The sequence below is a fragment of the Callorhinchus milii genome, unplaced genomic scaffold, assembly GCF_018977255.1.
Source record: "Callorhinchus milii isolate IMCB2004 unplaced genomic scaffold, IMCB_Cmil_1.0 Scaffold27, whole genome shotgun sequence".
Lineage (NCBI taxonomy): Eukaryota > Metazoa > Chordata > Chondrichthyes > Chimaeriformes > Callorhinchidae > Callorhinchus > Callorhinchus milii.
The window spans coordinates 2,956,214-2,975,036 of NW_024704768.1; the positions used below are offsets into that span (position 1 = coordinate 2,956,214).

General features: G+C 50.5%; 3 protein-coding genes across 6 annotated transcripts; 1 reads left to right on the forward strand and 2 right to left on the reverse strand.

Moving 5' to 3' along the window:
* Window positions 1–683: 683 nt before the first annotated feature.
* Window positions 684–2,597, reverse strand: npffl (neuropeptide FF-amide peptide precursor like). The gene is made up of 3 exons (XM_007912064.1): window positions 2,463–2,597; window positions 1,813–1,937; window positions 684–813 (listed from the first exon to the last, which is right to left on the reverse strand). The coding sequence occupies exons 1-3, from the start codon at window positions 2,595–2,597 to the stop codon at window positions 684–686; spliced, it is 390 nt and encodes a 129-aa protein (XP_007910255.1).
* A 1,977-nt stretch (window positions 2,598–4,574) lies between these two features.
* ccdc65 (coiled-coil domain containing 65) lies at window positions 4,575–11,248 on the forward strand. Of its 2 annotated transcripts, none has more exons than XM_007912060.2 (9): window positions 4,575–4,668; window positions 5,960–6,114; window positions 6,876–7,043; window positions 7,275–7,444; window positions 7,909–8,047; window positions 8,607–8,804; window positions 9,223–9,441; window positions 9,964–10,116; window positions 10,726–11,248. In XM_007912060.2, the coding sequence occupies exons 2-9, from the start codon at window positions 5,971–5,973 to the stop codon at window positions 11,026–11,028; spliced, it is 1,494 nt and encodes a 497-aa protein (XP_007910251.2). In that variant the 5' UTR covers window positions 4,575–4,668; window positions 5,960–5,970; the 3' UTR covers window positions 11,029–11,248. The 2 variants fall into 2 exon arrangements, with proteins under 2 accessions (XP_007910251.2, XP_007910252.2); XM_007912061.2 differs by lacking the exon at window positions 4,575–4,668 and adding an exon at window positions 5,388–5,436.
* A 198-nt stretch (window positions 11,249–11,446) lies between these two features.
* Window positions 11,447–15,880, reverse strand: fkbp11 (FKBP prolyl isomerase 11). Of its 3 annotated transcripts, none has more exons than XM_007912059.2 (6): window positions 15,633–15,880; window positions 15,060–15,122; window positions 13,528–13,615; window positions 12,833–12,866; window positions 12,498–12,568; window positions 11,447–11,692 (listed from the first exon to the last, which is right to left on the reverse strand). In XM_007912059.2, exons 1-6 carry the CDS (start codon window positions 15,738–15,740, stop codon window positions 11,475–11,477), a joined length of 582 nt encoding a protein of 193 aa, XP_007910250.1. In that variant the 5' UTR covers window positions 15,741–15,880; the 3' UTR covers window positions 11,447–11,474. The 3 variants fall into 3 exon arrangements, with proteins under 3 accessions (XP_007910250.1, XP_042200254.1, XP_042200255.1); XM_042344320.1 differs by lacking the exon at window positions 15,633–15,880 and adding an exon at window positions 15,559–15,598; XM_042344321.1 differs by lacking the exon at window positions 15,633–15,880 and adding an exon at window positions 15,475–15,518.
* Between the last annotated feature and the right edge of the window lie 2,943 nt (window positions 15,881–18,823).

An 18,823-nucleotide genomic window follows, 5' to 3' on the forward strand; every position in this document is an offset into this window, starting at 1 on the left:
TCCTAGCATTTGATGTAGCCCCTTATCACGTAGTTGAGACATCTCAAAGTGCTACAAAGAATACACTGTAAAATGAATTAGCTGTGGGTGAAGCAGTCCCTTTTTCTAAAGGATTGTTATCCCCTGAGCCGAAGGGTTAGATCAGAAGGGGTGGAGGGCAAGAGTGGAAGGGGTAGGAGGTTGACCGAAGGCACGGTCGAAGAGGAGAGTCTTGAGAGGTCAGCCTAGACTACGAGCTGAAAGTCCCCATGTGGGGCTTGAACCCACAACCTCCTGAGGACTGAGCCCAGACCGACACCTCTTTCCGTTTACTGTAATAATAATAATAATAATCCTTGCATTTGATATAGCATCTCAAAGCGCTTATGGTGCTGCAATAAGGCCTCAGGAGTGAAACGGTTACGATACTGTTCTTACTTCCAGAGGAAATCGAGCGACAATTGCGTAAATTTTAAACTTTATTTTAATTCTTAGTGAAGACATACTGTAAATGTGACGAATGAATGAAACGGTTTCGTTGATTTTCTTTTCTCTCAAGAAGAAAGAAGAAAGAAAGAAAGACCTAAAATATTTTTCTTTTAATCGGGACTTCTCGGAAACGCAGCCCCTGCCGGCTATCGGAAGGATGTCGGGCAAACTCGCCTTCGTCAAGTCGGGCAAACTCGCTGCCGCTTCCAGTTCCATTACTTTTTCTTCCCGAATCGCTGCGGAATGGCCATCTTCCAAAACTGCGGTGGAATTGTATCCTGGGTACGCGATTGCATCTGAACATTTGCCCCGTGGTCCGCAGGTATTCGGTTTTCACGGCCAAACCTAAGGGGAAGGGAAAAGGATATTCACTTAATAAATAATAATAATACTTGCATTTGTTACAGCGCCTTATCAAGTCGTCGAGACGTCTCAAAGCGCTTCACGGAATATACTGTAAAGTGTAGTGACGAGTATTTTGTGGGCGAAACGCGGCAGCCAATTGCGCACAGCAGCGTCCCACAAACAGTCGTGGATTGAGTGACTAAATTATGATTTTTTTTTTAAAAGGGATTGTTACCCCCGGAAAGTGATCCGCCATTCGACTAACAGCCGGCTTGCTACTGACTGCAAGGTAAACAGAGTCGTGTGTGTGTGTGTGTGTACGTGTGTGGAGTAAGGAAACTTGTGTAAGGTTCTGCCCCGACCGGGAATCGAACCCGGGTCCTCTCGCTTGCGAGGCGAGTGCTCTAACCTGTACGCTGCAGGACTCCACATATAGCAGGTAACGAGACAAAAAAATAAATGGAGCTGTTAGAAGGAAGCCAAGGTCCAAAAATAAGAGACCATATAAATAATACGACTGTAACTTTCTCCCCAAAACAGTACAACAACAACAAATTATACTCGTATAGTGCCGTTCAGGTTGGAAAGACGTCCCAGGGCGCTGGACAGTCCGGGGTTTTTGGATCGGTTGGGGTCAGGAGGGGTGGAGGGCAGGAGGGGTGGGGGTGGGAGATTGGCCGAAGGCACGGTCGAAGAGGAAAGTCTTTAGGAGAAGGAGGCAAGAGATGGGGGGGTGGTGAGGCGGAGGGATTGCGGGAGAGAGTTCCAGAGCGTGGGGGCAGAGATGCTGAATGCCCCAACCGTCAATGTTGGGGCGGGAAATGCGGGGGACCTGAAGCAGGCCGGTGTCTGTCGAGCGGGGGGAGCGGACAGGCTGATACGGGGGTTAGGAGGTCGGAGAGGTAGTGGGGGAGCAGAGCCGTAGAGGGCTTCGAAGGCGAAGTAGAACTGAAGCGACAGACGACGGGAACCTGGACCAGTTTGCTGAACGCGACTTACCTCTGCGGCTGAAACACAAAGGAGGGGCTCCTTCCAAATCGCTGTGGTGAGTGCATGACGGACCTCATCAGTGAGTCGAGTAGTCGATCATCTGCCAGCCCTCTCACATTTTGTTCCTCCCCGTCCTGTCGACAGGTGAGCGTCAGCATTCACGCAGCAAAGTTGCCACCTAACCTGTACCTTTGCTTCTTTAGTTTAAACGTAAGAGAGTTGCAGGTTGCGCAACGATAGTCCTCGCATTTGATACCGCCTCTTTGCGGCGCCTCAAAGCGCTTCGCGGAACCTACTGTGAAGTGGAGTGACTGTACGTTTTGCGGGAGAAAGGCGGCAGCCAATTGCGCGCAGCAGCGTCCCCACGAACACTCGTGGATTGAGTGACTAAATTATTTTTATTTTATTTTTGGAAGGGTTCATTAACCCCGGAAAAGCGATCGGCCAATCGACTAAACAACCAGGTTCCTACTTACCACTGGGTAACCAGAAGCGTGTGCGTGTGTGGAGTAAGGAAACTTGCCCAACATTTCGCCCTGACCTGACCCGACCGGGAATCGAACCCGGGTTCCTCTCGCTTGCGAGGCGAGAGCGCTCTAACCACCGAGCTACAGGGACTCCACCGTAAATGTAAACGAGAGCGATTCGGTGAAACTTACCACCGCGGACAGAAGTCTTTCCGCGACGCTCTGGGGCAGGTAAAGTGCTTCTGCCGTCCCCTCCTTGGTGCCGGTTGCCCTCCTGGTGCAGCCAGCCGCTAGGAACAAGACAGCGAGGAGAGCCCGGGCGTACATGGGTGCAGACGAGCTGAGCTCAGAGCTGAGACACCGAGAAAAACCGCAGGAGTCTGTCTAACGCCGTTCTGGTACGGCCACCTTTTAAAGCATTCCCGCCCGAATGCTGCTGGGAAACGGTAAGCGATTTAGCAAAGACGTGTTTAATGCCCGAAAGCTCTTTTTTTTTTTTTTTTTTTGCTCTGCGTTTAGGGAAATGACATAAAAGCCAGCCCAAAGGATAGGAAGCGCTGGAAGCTGGCAGTCGTTAAGTGGTCCGAAAATTATTATTAGCGCTTTGGGATTGCTTTCTGGGAGTTTATTGATGCCTATTGTACTTCTGAGTCACACCTGTTTATTGTAATAATAATAATACTACTAAAAAAAGGATTTTTTTTTATCAGATAAATAAGTCCCCGGTTGCAAACACCCAGAGGCTCAGGAAATCAACTGTAATTAATCTGCTGCCACACATAGCCCCTTGTTGCGACAGAACAAAGTAAGTAAAAATATTCGCAAGAACTTTTAGCGTATGTCTTATTCACCTGTGAACGATTTACTGGAAAGCGCCTGCGGTAATGTAACGCAGATATTTCCTGCTCTGAAGGGAAGCAATTCAACCACTTGCATCTGTGCCAGCTCTAGCTGTTTTTTTTTCTTAATTGCTTGTTTTATTCATCCCGATTTATTAATCATTTGCAGTCTGCAAAATGCTCCGTTCGTGGTTCGCTACCCCACCCCTCCCCACACACCCCACCCAACACACACACCCCTCTCCAACACACACACACACACACACACACACGCACTCACTAGTCAGAGCCCAGTAAAAGCACATTTCACTAAAGGATGACTCAATTCACCAAAGGCCGAAAGAACACACATTAATCTTAAGTGCAACTGTCGTAATTAAATGCGTAATATTTGCCGAAACAATTCAATTCACCAGGGCAAGTTCTCTGAATCCATCAAATAACCATCGAAAAGTAAACCTAGATTTATAAACAGTTTAATTCTCGACTTCCAGAGCTCTTTGAGTGGACTTATGGAGTTGTATATTCGCTCGATCGCCATAGAGGTTTGGAAGAAGAGGCCCCGTTGGCCCATTTGATCTCACACTTCGAATAAAATACACAGCTGTTGCTTTCCGGGGGCACACAAAAAAAATTTGGTCACTCAAACCACGACTGTACGTGGGACAATGCTCTCCGCAATTGGCTGCCGCATTGTGCCCACAAAATACAGAGTCAGTCGACTTTACAATATACTCTGTGATGTGCTTTGAGACGTCTGAACGATGTTATATCAAAATGCGAGTATTATTGTTATAATCGGCGACGTTAAATGCATTCAAGGCTTGGATTAACAGTACTCGATTCTGTTTGGAGTGATGGTTTTATTCCCCCAGTACTCACTCTTCCTAAAGGATTGATGAGTAACATAACATAATAAAGGATTGATAGTAATTAATAATTATTAATAGCAATACAACAACCACTTGCATTTATATAGCGCCTTTCGCGCAGGGTAATGTCCCTGAGCGCTTATAACAAAGTCACAACATCAAATACAAGGATTATGATCACTGTTATACAATTATTGTTATTGTTTAATTATAATTTTATTCATATTTTATTGTGATTATGTTATTATGATGATTATTGTATTCAAATTATATTATTCCATTGTTATTTTATTACATTGCTGATATTATATCACTGTTCTATTATTTTATTGTTTTGTTATATCATTATATTGTTATTATTTTATTATATTATTGTATTGTTATTATTTTATTATATCATTGTATTGTTATTGTTTTATTATATTATATTATTATTATTATATTGCAGTACTGGGAGGGGTAGAAATCGAACCCATTCTCATTGCAGACACGACAGGTCACTACTCCCAATCACTGCCTGTGGGGGCGCTGTAGGTTTGTGGGGGGGGAGTGGTTCAGGTGGAGACCATCCTGCCGCTGCTATGGTGCTCCTCTTTGGTTGGCGCCAGGGGGCGGGGCGGTTACCATAGCAACAGAAGACGCTAACAGAAGAGGAGGAAGTGTCCATCTGACTTGAGCTGACGGAGGGTGAGCGACCTGGAGGGGTGGGGGGGGGGGAGAGGAGAGGGAGAGAAGAGGGATAGAGAGAGGGGAGGGATAGAGGGATAGAGAGAGGGGAGGGATAGAGGGATAGAGAGAGGGAGGGATAGAGGGATAGAGAGAGTGGAGGGATAGAGAGAGGAGGAGGGATAGAGAGAGAGAGGAGGGATAGAGAGAGAGGAGGGATAGAGAGAGAAGAGGGATAGAGAGAGGGGAGGGATAGAGAGAGGGGAGGGATAGAGGGATAGAGAGAGAGGAGGGATAGAGGGATAGAGAGAGAGGAGGGATAGAGAGATAGAGAGAGGAGGGATAGAGAGGGGGGAGGGATGGAGGGAGAGGAGGGATAGAGAGAGAGGAGGGATAGAGAGAGAGGAGGGATAGAGAGAGAAGAGGGATAGAGAGAGAAGAGGGATAGAGAGAGGGATAGAGAGAGAAGAGGGGTAGAGGGATAGAGAGAGGGGAGGGCTAGAGAGAGGGATAGAAAGAGAAGAGGGATAGAGGGATAGAGAGAAGGGAGGGATAGAGAGAAGGGAGGGATAGAGAGAAGGGAGGGATAGAGAGAAGGAGGGATAGAGAGAAGGAGGGATAGAGAGAGTAGAGGGATAGAGGGAGTAGAGGGATAGAGAGATCTTTTTGCCGAGGGAGGGGAATGGGTCGGGGGTGGGTGGGGGGGGGGTGAGCGGGTATGGGGGCTGGGGGGCGCGGCGTCAACTTGAAGCTGAACTGGAACAGCGGCATTATCAACGGCCAAACTGTGTGGGTTTAGCTGGTTAGACTCCGAAGCACACTCTGGGGTCGCAGATACCCCCAAAGCGCACTCTGGGGTCGCAGATACCCCCAAAGCACACTCTGGGGTCGCAGATACCCCCAAAGCACACTCTGGGGTCGCAGATACCCCAAAGCGCACTCTGGGGTCGCAGGTACCCTCAAAGCACACTCTGGGGTCGCAGATACCCCCAAAGCGCACTCTGGGGTCGCAGATACCCTCAAAGCACACTCTGGGGTCGCAGATACCCCCAAAGCACACTCTGGGGTCGCAGATACCCCCAAAGCACACTCTGGGGTCCCCACACCTTGGTTCTTGCCAACCTGCGCCCTAATAAATTCTGGATTTCACATTGTAATTCCCTTATTATTACTACTATTACTACTGCTGCTGCTACTCCCATTATTATTATTATTATTATTATTATTGTCATTACTCTTTGGAAGGGGTGGGTCACTGCAATGTCGGCGTTGCGTGGAAATCCTCTCTCTCTCTCTCTCCCCCTCTGTACAGAGTGAGCCACAATGCCGAAGAAGGCGAAGGCACCGAAAATGTCGAAGCTGTCAAGGATGACTGAGGAGGAGAGGCTCCTGTACATGCAGGAGAAACAGCTGGAGGAGGATGAGCTGAAGAAGAGGAAAGAGGACATGTTGGCTCAATTCCTAAAGGTGCGTGTGCACTTTGCTTCAGGCGTCAATTTAGTAATAGTAATAATCATAGTAATAGTAATAATCCCGGCATTTGACACAGCGCCTGATCACGTCTTCGAGACCTCTCAAAGCGCTTCGCAGAATACACTTTACAAAGTGTGGTGACTGCGTATTTTGCGGGCAAAACGCGGCAGCCAACTGCGCACAGCGGCGTCCCCCACACAAACAGTCGTGCGTTGAAGTGACCAATTTTATTATTATTTATTTTGAAGGAATTATTACCCCCGGAAAAGCGATCCGCCAATCGACTGACAACCGGGTTCCTCCTTACCGCTGGGAAACTTGCCCAAAGTTTCACCGTGACCCGCCCGGGAATCGAACCCGGGTCCTCTCGCTTGCAAGGCGAGCGCTCTAACCACTGAGCTGCAGGGCTCCACGTGTTTAGCGCCTTATCACATCTCAAAGCCCTTCACAGAATATACTATAAAGCGCATTAACCGTATATTTGTAGGCGAAACCCGGAGGCCAATTGCGCGCAGCGACGTCCCCGCAAATAGCCGTGATGCTACTTGTGACCAATTAATTATGATTTTAACTTTATTTCAATTTGAAGTTTGGGTTGAGAAGCAACAACAACAACAACAACTTGCCTTTACGTGGCACCCTTCACCCCAAACGGCAGCTCAGAGCGTTTTATTTACTCCCAACGCGAAAGGCACTTAACACGGATGTAAATTTGTCGTCGTCGTTGTAGCCTGGGCTGTGCTCTTCTCCTGCAGGACAAACTGTCCAAGGAGGAGCGCAACACTCACCTGAACATGTGGAAGCTGAACGAGAAGTGGCGTGCTGTGATGCGGAGATCGAAAGCCTCAGAACTGCAGAAAGACATCGCGATCTTGAGCCAGACCTTCGAAAGAGTCGCGGATCGGAAAAACAGCATCATCAGGGTACGAGGAATTGCCTTTTGTCTCGGGAGGAAAAACAGCGACTGAGCATTGATGGAGAAGTAGAAATATTTGTTTTAAAAAAATCTATTCTAAGAATAATCCGTGCTGATTAGTGAATTGACTGTGTATTTTGCGGGCGAAACGGGGCAGACGGTTGCTTATCGTTCCGGGGAACGCGGGTTGCTGACATTAATTATTATTATTATTATTATTGCTGTACCTTTGGGCCAGGCTTTGATAAAGGATTTGGCGGAATCGGAGGAGCAGTACGCAGCACACCTTCGCAATCACGCACAGAACGTGGACAGGATGATAAACATGCAGTGGGAGAGGCTGCAGGTTTTAGATGACGAGTTCACATCAGAGGTGGACACCCTGAAGAAAGAGTTCGAATCCGAGGGGTGAGTGCCCCATTCTGCTTACCCAGCCGTCAGCAGGAAGCCGGTCGTTAGTCGATTGGCGGACCGCTTTTCCGGGGGGGTGGGGGCTGGGGGGGGGGGTTAATAATCCTTTCAAAATAAACAATAATAATTTGGTCACTCAACCTCAACCAGACACACAGACACAAAGCAAGATAATACTACTACTACTAATAATAATAACCTTTGCATTTGATAGAGCGCCTGAGACGTCTGAAAGTGCTTCACAGACTGTATCGGGAAAGTGGATTGACCGTGCATTTGGTGGGCGCAACGCGGCAGCCCGTTGCGCACACAGCAGCGTCCCCGCAAAGAGTCGTTGATTAAGCGACCCACTTTTAATTTTTATTATTACCACCGGAAAGCGATCTCCGCCGATCGACTTAACAGCAGAGCCTAAACCGTTTCGGTGATTATTCTTGTTCCCCTCTCTGCGTCCCCGACAGGCACGAGTTTTCTGACCTACAAGAAACGGAGATGACCAACTTGGAGGATATCACGTACGCGATGGACCAGATGTTTGGCGAGATCGCAAACGAGGCGAGGCAAGAGTTCAACAGCACGAAAGACGACCTCAAAAACAGGGTAAGGCCGTGCGGTGACCGGACTGATTCAGGATAGACAGTCAGCTCACCACAAACAGGGTGATAGAAAATGTCCCTCACCAGACAATGTTCTGAGTAATGTCTGTAGTCTAAACGCAACCTTCAGTGTACAGGACAACCCAGTTATTACCTCTCCTCCTCCTCCACCATTGGCCTTCAGCCTCTCTGCCCCCACCCTCTGGAAATCCATCTCACAGTCCCTCCGCCTCACAACCCCCCCCCCCACCCCCACTTCAAGACCCTCCTCTTCGACTGCGCCTTCGGTCGCCCTCCTACCCCTTACCCTCCCCGCCCTCCACCCTCTCCTGATCCCAGACTGCCCAGCGCCTTGGGACGTCCTCCTGACGTGAAAGGCGCCACGTCAACGTCAGGTGGGTGTCGTTTATCGTGCTGGTGACCCACCCTAACACGGTACACCCGGCTACTTTTGGTGCTGGCCAGCTGGCTCACCGCCCTGTTGCCTTCCACCAACTGAGCCGAGCTGACATTGCCCGTCATCGCCAATGCAACCGCCCACCCGGCCCTCGTGTTGTGTTCAGAGCCTGGAGGAGAAGCACTCGCTGCGGGTACAGCTGGAGGGGGAGGTGGAGGACCTGTGGCAACAATTCCAATACGTCATGAAGTTGTACAACGAGGCGACCGAGGAACAGAAATCCGCTTTCGAGCTGCTGAAGGAGAGGGACGAGAAGAGCGCCAAAGAGATCGAGAGGCAGATGAAAAAGCTGCAGAGAATCCAGGTAAATCCCAACATCTTTCTCTCCCGCGTACTCGATTTAACCGTAAAAGTAGTGGCTTATAAGCGAGCGGGCCCGGGCTCGATTCCCCGGGCGGGGCGAAACCCCAGCCTAGTTTCCTTTATGCGGCGGACGCCGCCGTGCGCGATCGGCTGCCGCGTTTCCCCCACGAATCGTCCAGTGGATTCACTTTCAGCCTCGATCGAACAGAGTGGCGGAGCAGGCTCGAGGGGGCTCCTCCAGCTCCTGTAGCCCCGCGCGTTCTCAGAACGAATGTCTAAAGCTAACCAGAGATGTCGCTCGCCCTCCTACCCCCCCCCCACCCCCCACACCGCCCCCTCACCCGCCCCGCCCTGCCCTCCACCCCCTCCCGATCCCAACCGCTGGGTAAACATCGTGCGTTGTTGCGGCTGCTTCGTAGGACACGATTACCCTGCTGCGGATCAAGTTGGCAGCCAACGCCCGGGAGTGCCAGGAAAAGAACAAGAAACTCCGAGAGGAGAAGGCCACCATTAAGCAACACTTCCAGACGCAGAAGAACCACATGAAGCAGCTGCAGACCAACGAGCGAGAGCGGCTCATGAAGCTAACACTGGAGAGCAACGCTGCCCTCAAAACACTGGGAAAAATCTGCAAACAGGTAACCGAGGGAGTCACCGAGCGCTCGATCCACCCCAGGTAGTCGGGCACTGGATAATAATTAATCATCAATCAGAAACGATTGATTAATACTAATTTAATAATAATGATGATGAATAACCATTGCGTTTGACACAGCGCCTTATCACGTCGTTGAGACGTCTCAAAGCCTTTCGCAGGATACACCATAAAGTGGATCGATGGTACATTTGCGCAGCCAACTGTCCCACAGTCTTGGGAGTGAGTGAGGGGGGGGATTTGAAAGTGGGGCGGGAGGGGGGGGGGAAAGGCGGAGGGAATGAGAGAGAACCTAAAGACCTTCCTTTTGAAAGCGCTTAAGGTCACCCCCCCACCTCCCTCTCCCCCCTGGCTCGGTGTCAGACTCCCGTCAATGTCGAGCTCTCCGGGACTCTTATGCTGTGAAGAATGCAAGTTGTTGTTGTTGGACGAGTTCTTAGGAATGTGTAAGGGCCCAAACGGTGTTTATTTGAAGCGGTGTAACCTTCCTTCGATGTGTTCCAAGGGGGAACATGTGCTGAAAGTGGCTGAGATGTGCAGGAAGCTGGAGACTGAAGAGGAGAAAATACTCCCGTTCTATGCTTCGTCTCTGACGTCAGAAGACCAGGACCGAGTTCGGAACATGATGCTGAGGAAGACGAAGGAACCATTTGCTATGGTACGTGTTGGTTAGGCTCTTCCTTACACTTGATCTTCTAAGACCTTACGGGGAGCCCTGTAGCTCAGTGGTTAGAGCCCTCGCCTCGCAAGCGAGAGGACCTGGCTTCAGTTCTTGGGCAGGGCAAAACTCTGGACAAGTTTCCTTACTCCCGCACAAGGAGTAAGGAAACTGTTTACTTAGCAGTTTTTTTTTTAGATAATTGGGGTAGCTGAAAAATAAGACGTTTTGATCACCGTGTATATCGTGAGTTGGTGGCTTGAGGTCAAAGTTGGGCTGTTGGTTAATTCCCTTGGTTGAGCGTGTTCCCGGCTGGAACCACAGATGAAATGGGAGATAAAAAGGTGTTAGCTGTTTCTGGATTCACTGAAGAGGATGACTGGGGCTAGATCTCACGGGAGAGAGAATTTGTTCCAGATTTCTTTGGTGCGAGTTTGTCCCGCACCCAACCGCACGCGACCGTTCTGGATTCAACACAACGTGATCGTTCTAGATTTGACATGGTGTGGTTGTTCTGGATTTAGCATAGTGTGATTGCTCCAGGTTTGACAGTGTTTGTTCCAGGTATCATTGGGTTTTTTTTATTCCCCCCCTCCTCTCTCTTTTAAGCTGGATCTGGACTACATGGGCCTCGAATGCTTCTGGAAGCGTTACAACAAGGTACAGCTGGAGCAGATGACTCTGAATCAGGAGAAGCGAGTGTTGCAGCAGGAGAACGTCCACCTCCGGCAGCTCCTGAAACAATACCTCGACGGCATCTCGGTTAACGAAGAGATCCTCTCGAACCTCAACTCCCTCATCGTCATCAACAACAAGACCATGAAGATGAACGTGCCTGTGATGGAGACCAGGGTCGCCAAACCCGTGTGTAACATGATCGAGGCCGCACACATCTTCAATCACATCCCCTAGCCTCCTCCGGTCAGCAGCCAACAGACCATCCGATAAGCACACATATCACCTCTATTCGCGCTGTTGTCTCGTCTTGTCGACGTGGGACGTCCCCGCGTGTTTTTAAACCACCTGAAAACTCTTGAGAGTAAACCACCAAGTTATCTGCCTGCGTGGCTGAGTGTCCGATGGACCGTGTAATCAATCAATCAGAAGGTCCAGAGGGGAATTATCAATAAATGCAAACTATTGTTACTTTGGATTTTTTTTTAAAACACAAGTTTTCCCGAACAGGACCGGACTGAATGGCAGTTTCAACTGTCGTTCGACTGAACCTTTCTTTTATTGAAAAACCCACCAAAGCAAACTAGGTCACGTTTATGGGAGGGGGAGGGTTGGGGTGGGGTGGGGTGGGGGAGGGTTGGGGTGGGGTGGGGTGGGGGAGGTTTGGGGGGAAACACACACATTTATTTCTTTTTTAATTTGCTCCTCTTCTCCTCTTTGAGTTTCTTTTTCGAGACTTTGGTGGCAGTGGCTTTTGTGTAGAGGTAGTAAGCGATCAGGCACAGGAGACCGGGGATCAGCACAATGGAAGCCAAGGGCACAACTTCATTCAGCTTCTTTTTCCAGTACGTCTGCTTCAACAGAGACACCAGTTCAACCTCGAACACCAACGCAGCATCTCCTGAAACGCACAGCAGTCATAATTTAAAGCCACCTTCGTGTCTTCCTCCTTAGTCAGGGGGTGGGGAGGTAAAGTGGGGGGTCTCCTCGGAGCTGAACTGGCTCCAAGGTGACCTGCCTGGCAAGGGGATGTGGGGATCGAGCCCCACTTCCCCTCTGTAACGGTCTCTAGTCCCCGGTTCCTGAGCCAGGAGGGGCCGCAATGTCCCAGGGCACTCACTGCTGATGGCAGCACAGTCCGGCCCGGCTCATCCATCGGCAGAACCTGGAAGGGCCGACCAGTCACTGGGGGCAGGGAATCCTTCCCCTCGGCTCCCGTTCACCCCACAGCCAAAGCCCTGACTACCTAACTAACGGGGCGGGTGGTCCGAGCTGGACCAGCAGCGGGAAAGCTTAGCCAGACAGCGCTCTCTCAATGGCCGAGCTACGTGTGGGTTTAGCTGGTTAGACTCCAGCAGTTACCCCAACGCAGCTTTGGCTCTTGCCAACCTGCGCCTAATACTCTCCGGAATTAGGTAAGCAGTGGCGGGAGGGACACGGGGGGGCGTCCCTCCGGGGGGAGAGAGAGAGAGAGAGTGCATTCCATTCCGACAATCTGTCTCTGGAGTTTCCATGTGTAGGTGGGATGCGGGGAATTCTCAGTTGGGTTTGGAGACTCTTAAGCAACGGTGATGGGTTTCCGCGGGTGTCAAGACAGCCGCCTGACCCTCTCCCCCCACCCCCCCCCCCCCCACCCACCCCAAAAAGAAATCATGGATCTCAGGCCAAAACCACCTCCTCCGCTGACAACAGAAGCAAACACTTGCCTGGGATAGACGGCGGAAGGCCTCGCTTGCCGTAGGCCAGGTGAGATGGAATCATTAATCTCCTCTTCTCCCTGCAAGTTAACAAAAGACCGACCGTGAACTTCCCTCGGTTCTTTCCTCCCCTCGTCGGAGCCGACGTCAGCCGCGCACGCTTTACACGGCGCCGTTTTCTTTTTGGGCTGGAGAACGTCTCGAAGCTCCCCGCCGCCGTGAGAGTCACCCACAAAATACACAGTCGCCGCGCTTTACCGCCCGTCCTGGTGAAGCGCTTCGAGACGTCTCGAAGACCACGCGACGAGGCGCCGGGTCAACTGTGAGGATTGCTATTAACTTACCCGGTGCACATGTCCAGAAGGCCTTGCTCCAAGCCTGCGAAGGGGAAATAAAGTCGGGTGAATACCTTTCGGAAACCGCTCCTACGGTCCAGACACGTGAGGAGCAGAGCTCGAAGGTTACAATACAATACGACATTTACGCAGCAACTTTCACGCTGTCTAATAATAAATAAGAAGCCTCGCATTTGACGCAGCGCCTCATCGGGTCTTCGAGACGTCTCAAAGCGCTTCACGGGAGACGCTCCATCGTGAGTTGTCTGTATTATTTTGTGGGCGAAACGCTCCGGTGTTCCTCTGCTTAAAAACTTTTTTTTTGTCCATCCCCTTTCTTGGAGGTCTTTTGACCCCCGCTCGAGCCGGCGGGCAGACAGAACCGTCTTCCTCGAGCGCCTTGGGACGTCCTCCCGACGTGAAAGGCGCAATTTTGTTGTGGCGTCGAACGTGCGTTCGGGCGACTGAGAGCAAGTCATCTGTTCGTCTTGGGAACCAAGCAATAATAATAATAATAATAATAATAAGTATATAGTTTTTGGGGGACACAAAATGTCAAAGCGGCTGCCAGGATGGTGGAAGGTCTCCTTTTCGCCCGGCAAACTGTTATGTTCCTATGTTCAATCCTTTCTAACTGTGTTCCGTGGGCAGTGTTTCCGATAATGTTTCATTCTGTGAGTGTTTCTTTTTATGTATTTTTTTACCTGGGATAACCTGCTTTCTCCCCAGTTGAACATCCAAGGGATCGCGCACCAAAGAGTTATCAAACATGGTCCCATCATCCAGCCTCCCCTGAGACAGACAGACAGACAGACAGACGGTCAAGGAAAAATAATAATAATAATAATAATCCTGGTGCTTGATACAGCGCCTTATCACATCGTTGTGGCATCTCACAGCGCTCCACAGAACGTGGAATTGACTGTACATTTTGTGGGCGAAACGCGACAGCCAATTGCGCACAGCGACATCCCCACAAACAGTCGTGGATTGAGTGACCCGATGTTTTTTTTTTTTTTTTTTGGAGGGATTATTACCCCCCGGAATGCGATCCCCCCCCAATCGACTACCAACAGCCGCGTGGAGTATGGAAACTCGCCCCAATGCTTCGCCCTGACCCGGGAATCCAACCACGGGGAAGGGTTTCTACCTGCGTCACGACCCTCAGGCGGACCGACCGTGCGGAGCGGTGGGAGCGGACAGACTTGTAAGGGGAAAGTGTCTCATTTCAGGCATTTCCGCCTTTTCCACCTCTCCGTCGACTGACGTGGAGATTTAGCGAAGAGTGCGCACAGATGTGCTGCTCCCAGACTCCGCTCTGTGTGATCGATTGCTGGGGGTGGGGTGAAGGTGTGTGTGTGTGTGCGGCGGGTTGTGGGGAGGGGGAAATAACAATAATAATAATCCTCGCATTTGACACAGCGCCTGATCACATCGTCGAGACGTCTCAAAGCGCTTCACAGGATACGCTGTACCGTGTAGTGACTGTGTATTTCGCGGGGCCACACGACCCATCCCTGAGCCCTATTTCCCTTTCCAGCGCTGCGTTGTCAGGCGGTCACTTTCCATTTTATGTCGACGGCAACGCCACCTATTTTGTCTTTTTAAAAAAAAAACATCGACTCCCTCCCGCCAACTGCCGGCCGCATCCGCCTACAGAATACACAGTCACTACACTTCGCAGCGAAATCCTTTTTCCAAGCGCTTTCGAGATGGTTCCAAGCCGAGGGGTGAGGATCATCGCTGTAAACAACACCAATAAAAATAATAATACTAATAACAACATTATCGCGTCTTCGAGAACGTCTCACAGTCAAAAGGGTCGAAGCCAAAGAAAGTAACTGTTCCTCCCCATCGGGAAAAAAAAATAACCGGCAATAGTAGTCGGTTTTTTTTTTCGTGTCGCGGGAATTGCTGCAATTATTATCATATTATCGAGTCACAAACGTGTAGTGAGGCTATTTCCGGGACCCTCGCGAGTGCGAGCGGTTGCGGTGTTTGATCCCTTGAGGTTTCAAAGGGGATATATATCTGAAGATCTTTCTCAACCCATCGCAAGGAACTGCTGACGTGTTCCTCACTGCGTGTCCTTCGAGTCGGGCGCAGAACCACAGCTGTTAAGCACTATTTTTTTTGCAACCGAACAAAATTCTTCCCCGAATACACACACTCACTCTCACACTCCACTCACTCACTCACACACACTCACTCACTCTCACACAGATCTTGGACTTACAGTGTAGTGGATTTTCAGGTTGTCCCCCATTGCAGAATACTCTGAACACTGACCAGGTTTCAGCTGTTTAGAAACACAGGAAAACCATAACGTTAATGATTTGCAGCTACAGACATAATGCACTCACACACTCACACACTTACAGACACACTCACACACTTACAGACACACACACACACACACTCACACACTTACAGACACACTCACACACTTACAGACACACTCACACACAGACACACACACACACACTTACAGACACACACTCTTATACTCACACACTCTTAGACACACACTCACACACACTGAAACACACACACATTACACACACACACACACACCCAAACACACACAGTGACACATACCCCTCTCACTCTCACACTCACACACACACACACACACACACTCAGACACTCACACTCAAGATACACAGAGAAAGAGAGAGAGAGAGGGAGAGTCAGGACACAAACTGCATTCCATCAACCAGTGGGAAACTGCTCACAAAAGGGGTTTGAACATCTGGAAATGACTGTCCTTCCCTTCCTTCCTTCTTCCCTTCCTTCCTTCCTTCCTTACCAGCACTTCCACGTGTAGCTTTGCCTCTCTCTCCCCCTCTTGTTGGCTGTTACTTCCATCCCATGAGACCAGGAGCAGTGCAATGAGGAGCCTCTCAGCCCCAGACATGGCCAAAAGGGGGGACCTCAGATGGACTTGTGGGACTGAAGGGCAGCAAAAGGGAACACACTTCTTTGTCTCCCAAACTCTGTTCCCAAGAAAGTCAGAGAAAAAGAGAGAAAAGCAAAGCTTCCTCACCCCCACACACCCTCCCAAAAAAAACCTGCCCCAAGTTTCTGTTGTCTCAATGCTGCCTCCTTGCCCCAGACAACTGTTATTGCACAAACTCACCCCCATTGCAACTCACGACGTCCCCTCCAAATAATAAGGATAAATGATGTTAATCATAAGTAAATCGACGGCGCTAATTCTGATAATAATCCCGGCCTTTGACATCGCGTCGTCGAGGCACTCCCAACGTGTGGTGAAAGTGCAAGTGGGGCTGTGCCCGCGTCGGGGGCCAAAAGCGGGAGCCGATTTGCCCCCAAACCGACGTGAAAGGCGCTGTGGACGTGTAACCGCGTCGTCGTTGTCGTCGTCGTCGTCGTCGTTGTTGTCGCCGCCGCCGCCGTCGCCGGCCACGAGTGAACCGGACCCGCGGCTCTCGACACAGCTCCGCGCGGGACCTCTTCGGGGTTTGGACTTAAGTCGTCGCTGCAAATCGGACGCTTGAGAGCAAAGAGAGGGGGTGGGGGTTGGGGGGGGGGGGGGGAGCGCGAAAAGGAGATGGAGCGACGCTGAGCTGAACCGTTTCTTCTTCTTTGCCGGGAGAGGAAATAGTCCGAGTCACGGACGGATAACCCCCAAAGGTTATCCTGGGATTACGGATTATGCTCAAAAGGAGAGGGCCACCCTCCACGGGGGGGGGGGGGGGGTTGAGGGGGGCGTGGGGGTGGGGGGGGGTATTCAGGACGTTCAAGTCTAATTTAAAATGGCCTTAAATGTATTTATTTTGGGGCTTTGTTTTTTCATTTTATTTTTTTATTTTGTTTTTATGGTTTATTGTTTAACAGCGCTCCACGAAACCGGAGCTGTTTATGTGCAATGTTTTTTGTTGGAACAAGAATTTCTCCCTCACCCCTCTTTTCCCCCCTCCCTCACCCCTCTATTCCCCCCTCCCTCAACCCTCTATTCCCCCCTCTCCCTCACCCCTCTATTCCCCCCTCCCTCACCCCTCTATCCCCCTCCCCCTCTATCCCCTCCCTCACCCCTCTATTCCCCCCTCCCTCACCCCTCTAATCCCCCTCCCTCACCCCTCTATCCCCTCCCTCACCCCTCTATTCCTCCCTCACCCCTCTATCCCCCTCCCTCACGCCTCTATTCCCCCCTCTCCCTCATGACTGCATCATCCAGTTGAAGTTTCTTGCTGGTTCAAGACCTTCCTCTTTGACTGTGCCTTCGGTCACCCTCCCGCCCCGTCTCCCTCGCCCTCCCGCCCCGTCTCCCTCGCCCTCCCGCCCCGTCTCCCTCGCCCTCCCGCCCCGTCTCCCTCGCCCTCCCGCCCCGTCTCCCTCGCCCTCCCGCCCCGTCTCCCTCGCCCTCCCGCCCCGTCTCCCTCGCCCTCCCGCCCCGTCTCCCTCGCCCTCCCGCCCCGTCTCCCTCGCCCTCCCGCCCCGTCTCCCTCGCCCTCCCGCCCCGTCTCCCTCGCCCTCCGCCCCGTCTCCCTCGCCCTCCCGCCCCGTCTCCCTCGCCCTCCCGCCCCGTCTCCCTCGCCCTCCCGCCCCGTCTCCCTCGCCCTCCCGCCCCGTCTCCCTCGCCCTCCCGCCCCGTCTCCCTCGCCCTCCCGCCCCTCCTGATTATAGCCCCCAGCTCGGGTGCAAACCTTTGACTCTCGTCCCGATGTGGAAGGCGATATATAAATGCCATTTATTATGATTATTATTATCATTATCATCGTCGTCGCAGGGACGCGACTGTGCGCAATGGGCTGCCGCGTTTCGCCCACATAACACACAGTCACTACGCTCCGCAGCGTATCCCGCGAAGCGCTTCGAGACGCCTCAAAGACGTGATAAGGCGCTGTGTCAAATGCAAGGATTGTGATTGTTATTAATATTATTATTATGATATTATTATAATTATTATTGTTGCTGCTACATTCTACCAACGTACAAATAATTTTTCACGACTAGAGGGCGCTGCCACTCAATCAAATCATTCAGTGACGCTGGTGGTCAGGATTCCGGCAGTTTTATCGGTGCAATTGTAGCATCTTTCGCATCACAGCGAAATGATATAATAATAATAATAATAATCATAATTTGGACCCAGCGCCTCATCACCGTCTTCGGCCGCCTCGAAGCGTAGTGACCGTGTGATGTGCGGGCGAGACGCGGGTGGCAAATCGCGCACCGCAGCGTAGTGTCCCCCGCGAACAGCCGCGGATTGAAGTGACCCAAATGTATGTATTTATCTATTTATCTATTTATCTATTGATCTATTTATTTATTTATTTCTCTGTTTATTCATTAAGTATCTTTCGCATCACAGCAATATCCGGAAGCATTTAATAACAATAATAATAATAATAATAATAATAATAATAATCATAATAATAATAATAGTCCTCGTGTTTGATAACAGCGCCTCATCGCGTCTCCGAGACAGCTTTTCTGGGGTTAATAATCCCCTTCAAACAAAAGCTAAAAATAATTACGATAATTATTGCCCTCCTGAGCTCAACTGGGGTCCAACTGGGGTCCAACTGGGGTCCAACTGGGGTCCAACTGGGGTCCAACTGGGGTCCCACTGGGGTCCCACTGGGGTCCAACTGGGGTCCAACCGGGGTCCAACCCCCTGACTGTCCAGCGTCTCGTCCCCACTTGAAAGGCGCTCCGCAAATATAATTTTGCATTTGTATTGCATTGCATCAAATGCAAAGATCATTGTTATTCATATTAACATTATTATTGTCAATATCATTATGATTGTTATATTACTATTAGATTATCTTTCATTGTATTGTTACATTGTCATTATATTATTATTTGTATTTTACTATATTATTAGTATTATATGACGATATAATTGTTATTATCAATATCATTATTATATTATTATTACACCATTATTAGTATTATTATTGTTATTTTTGGCAGACGCACTCATTTGGGGAAGGGTCCGGGGAGCTGACACCCCACGTCCCTCGAACG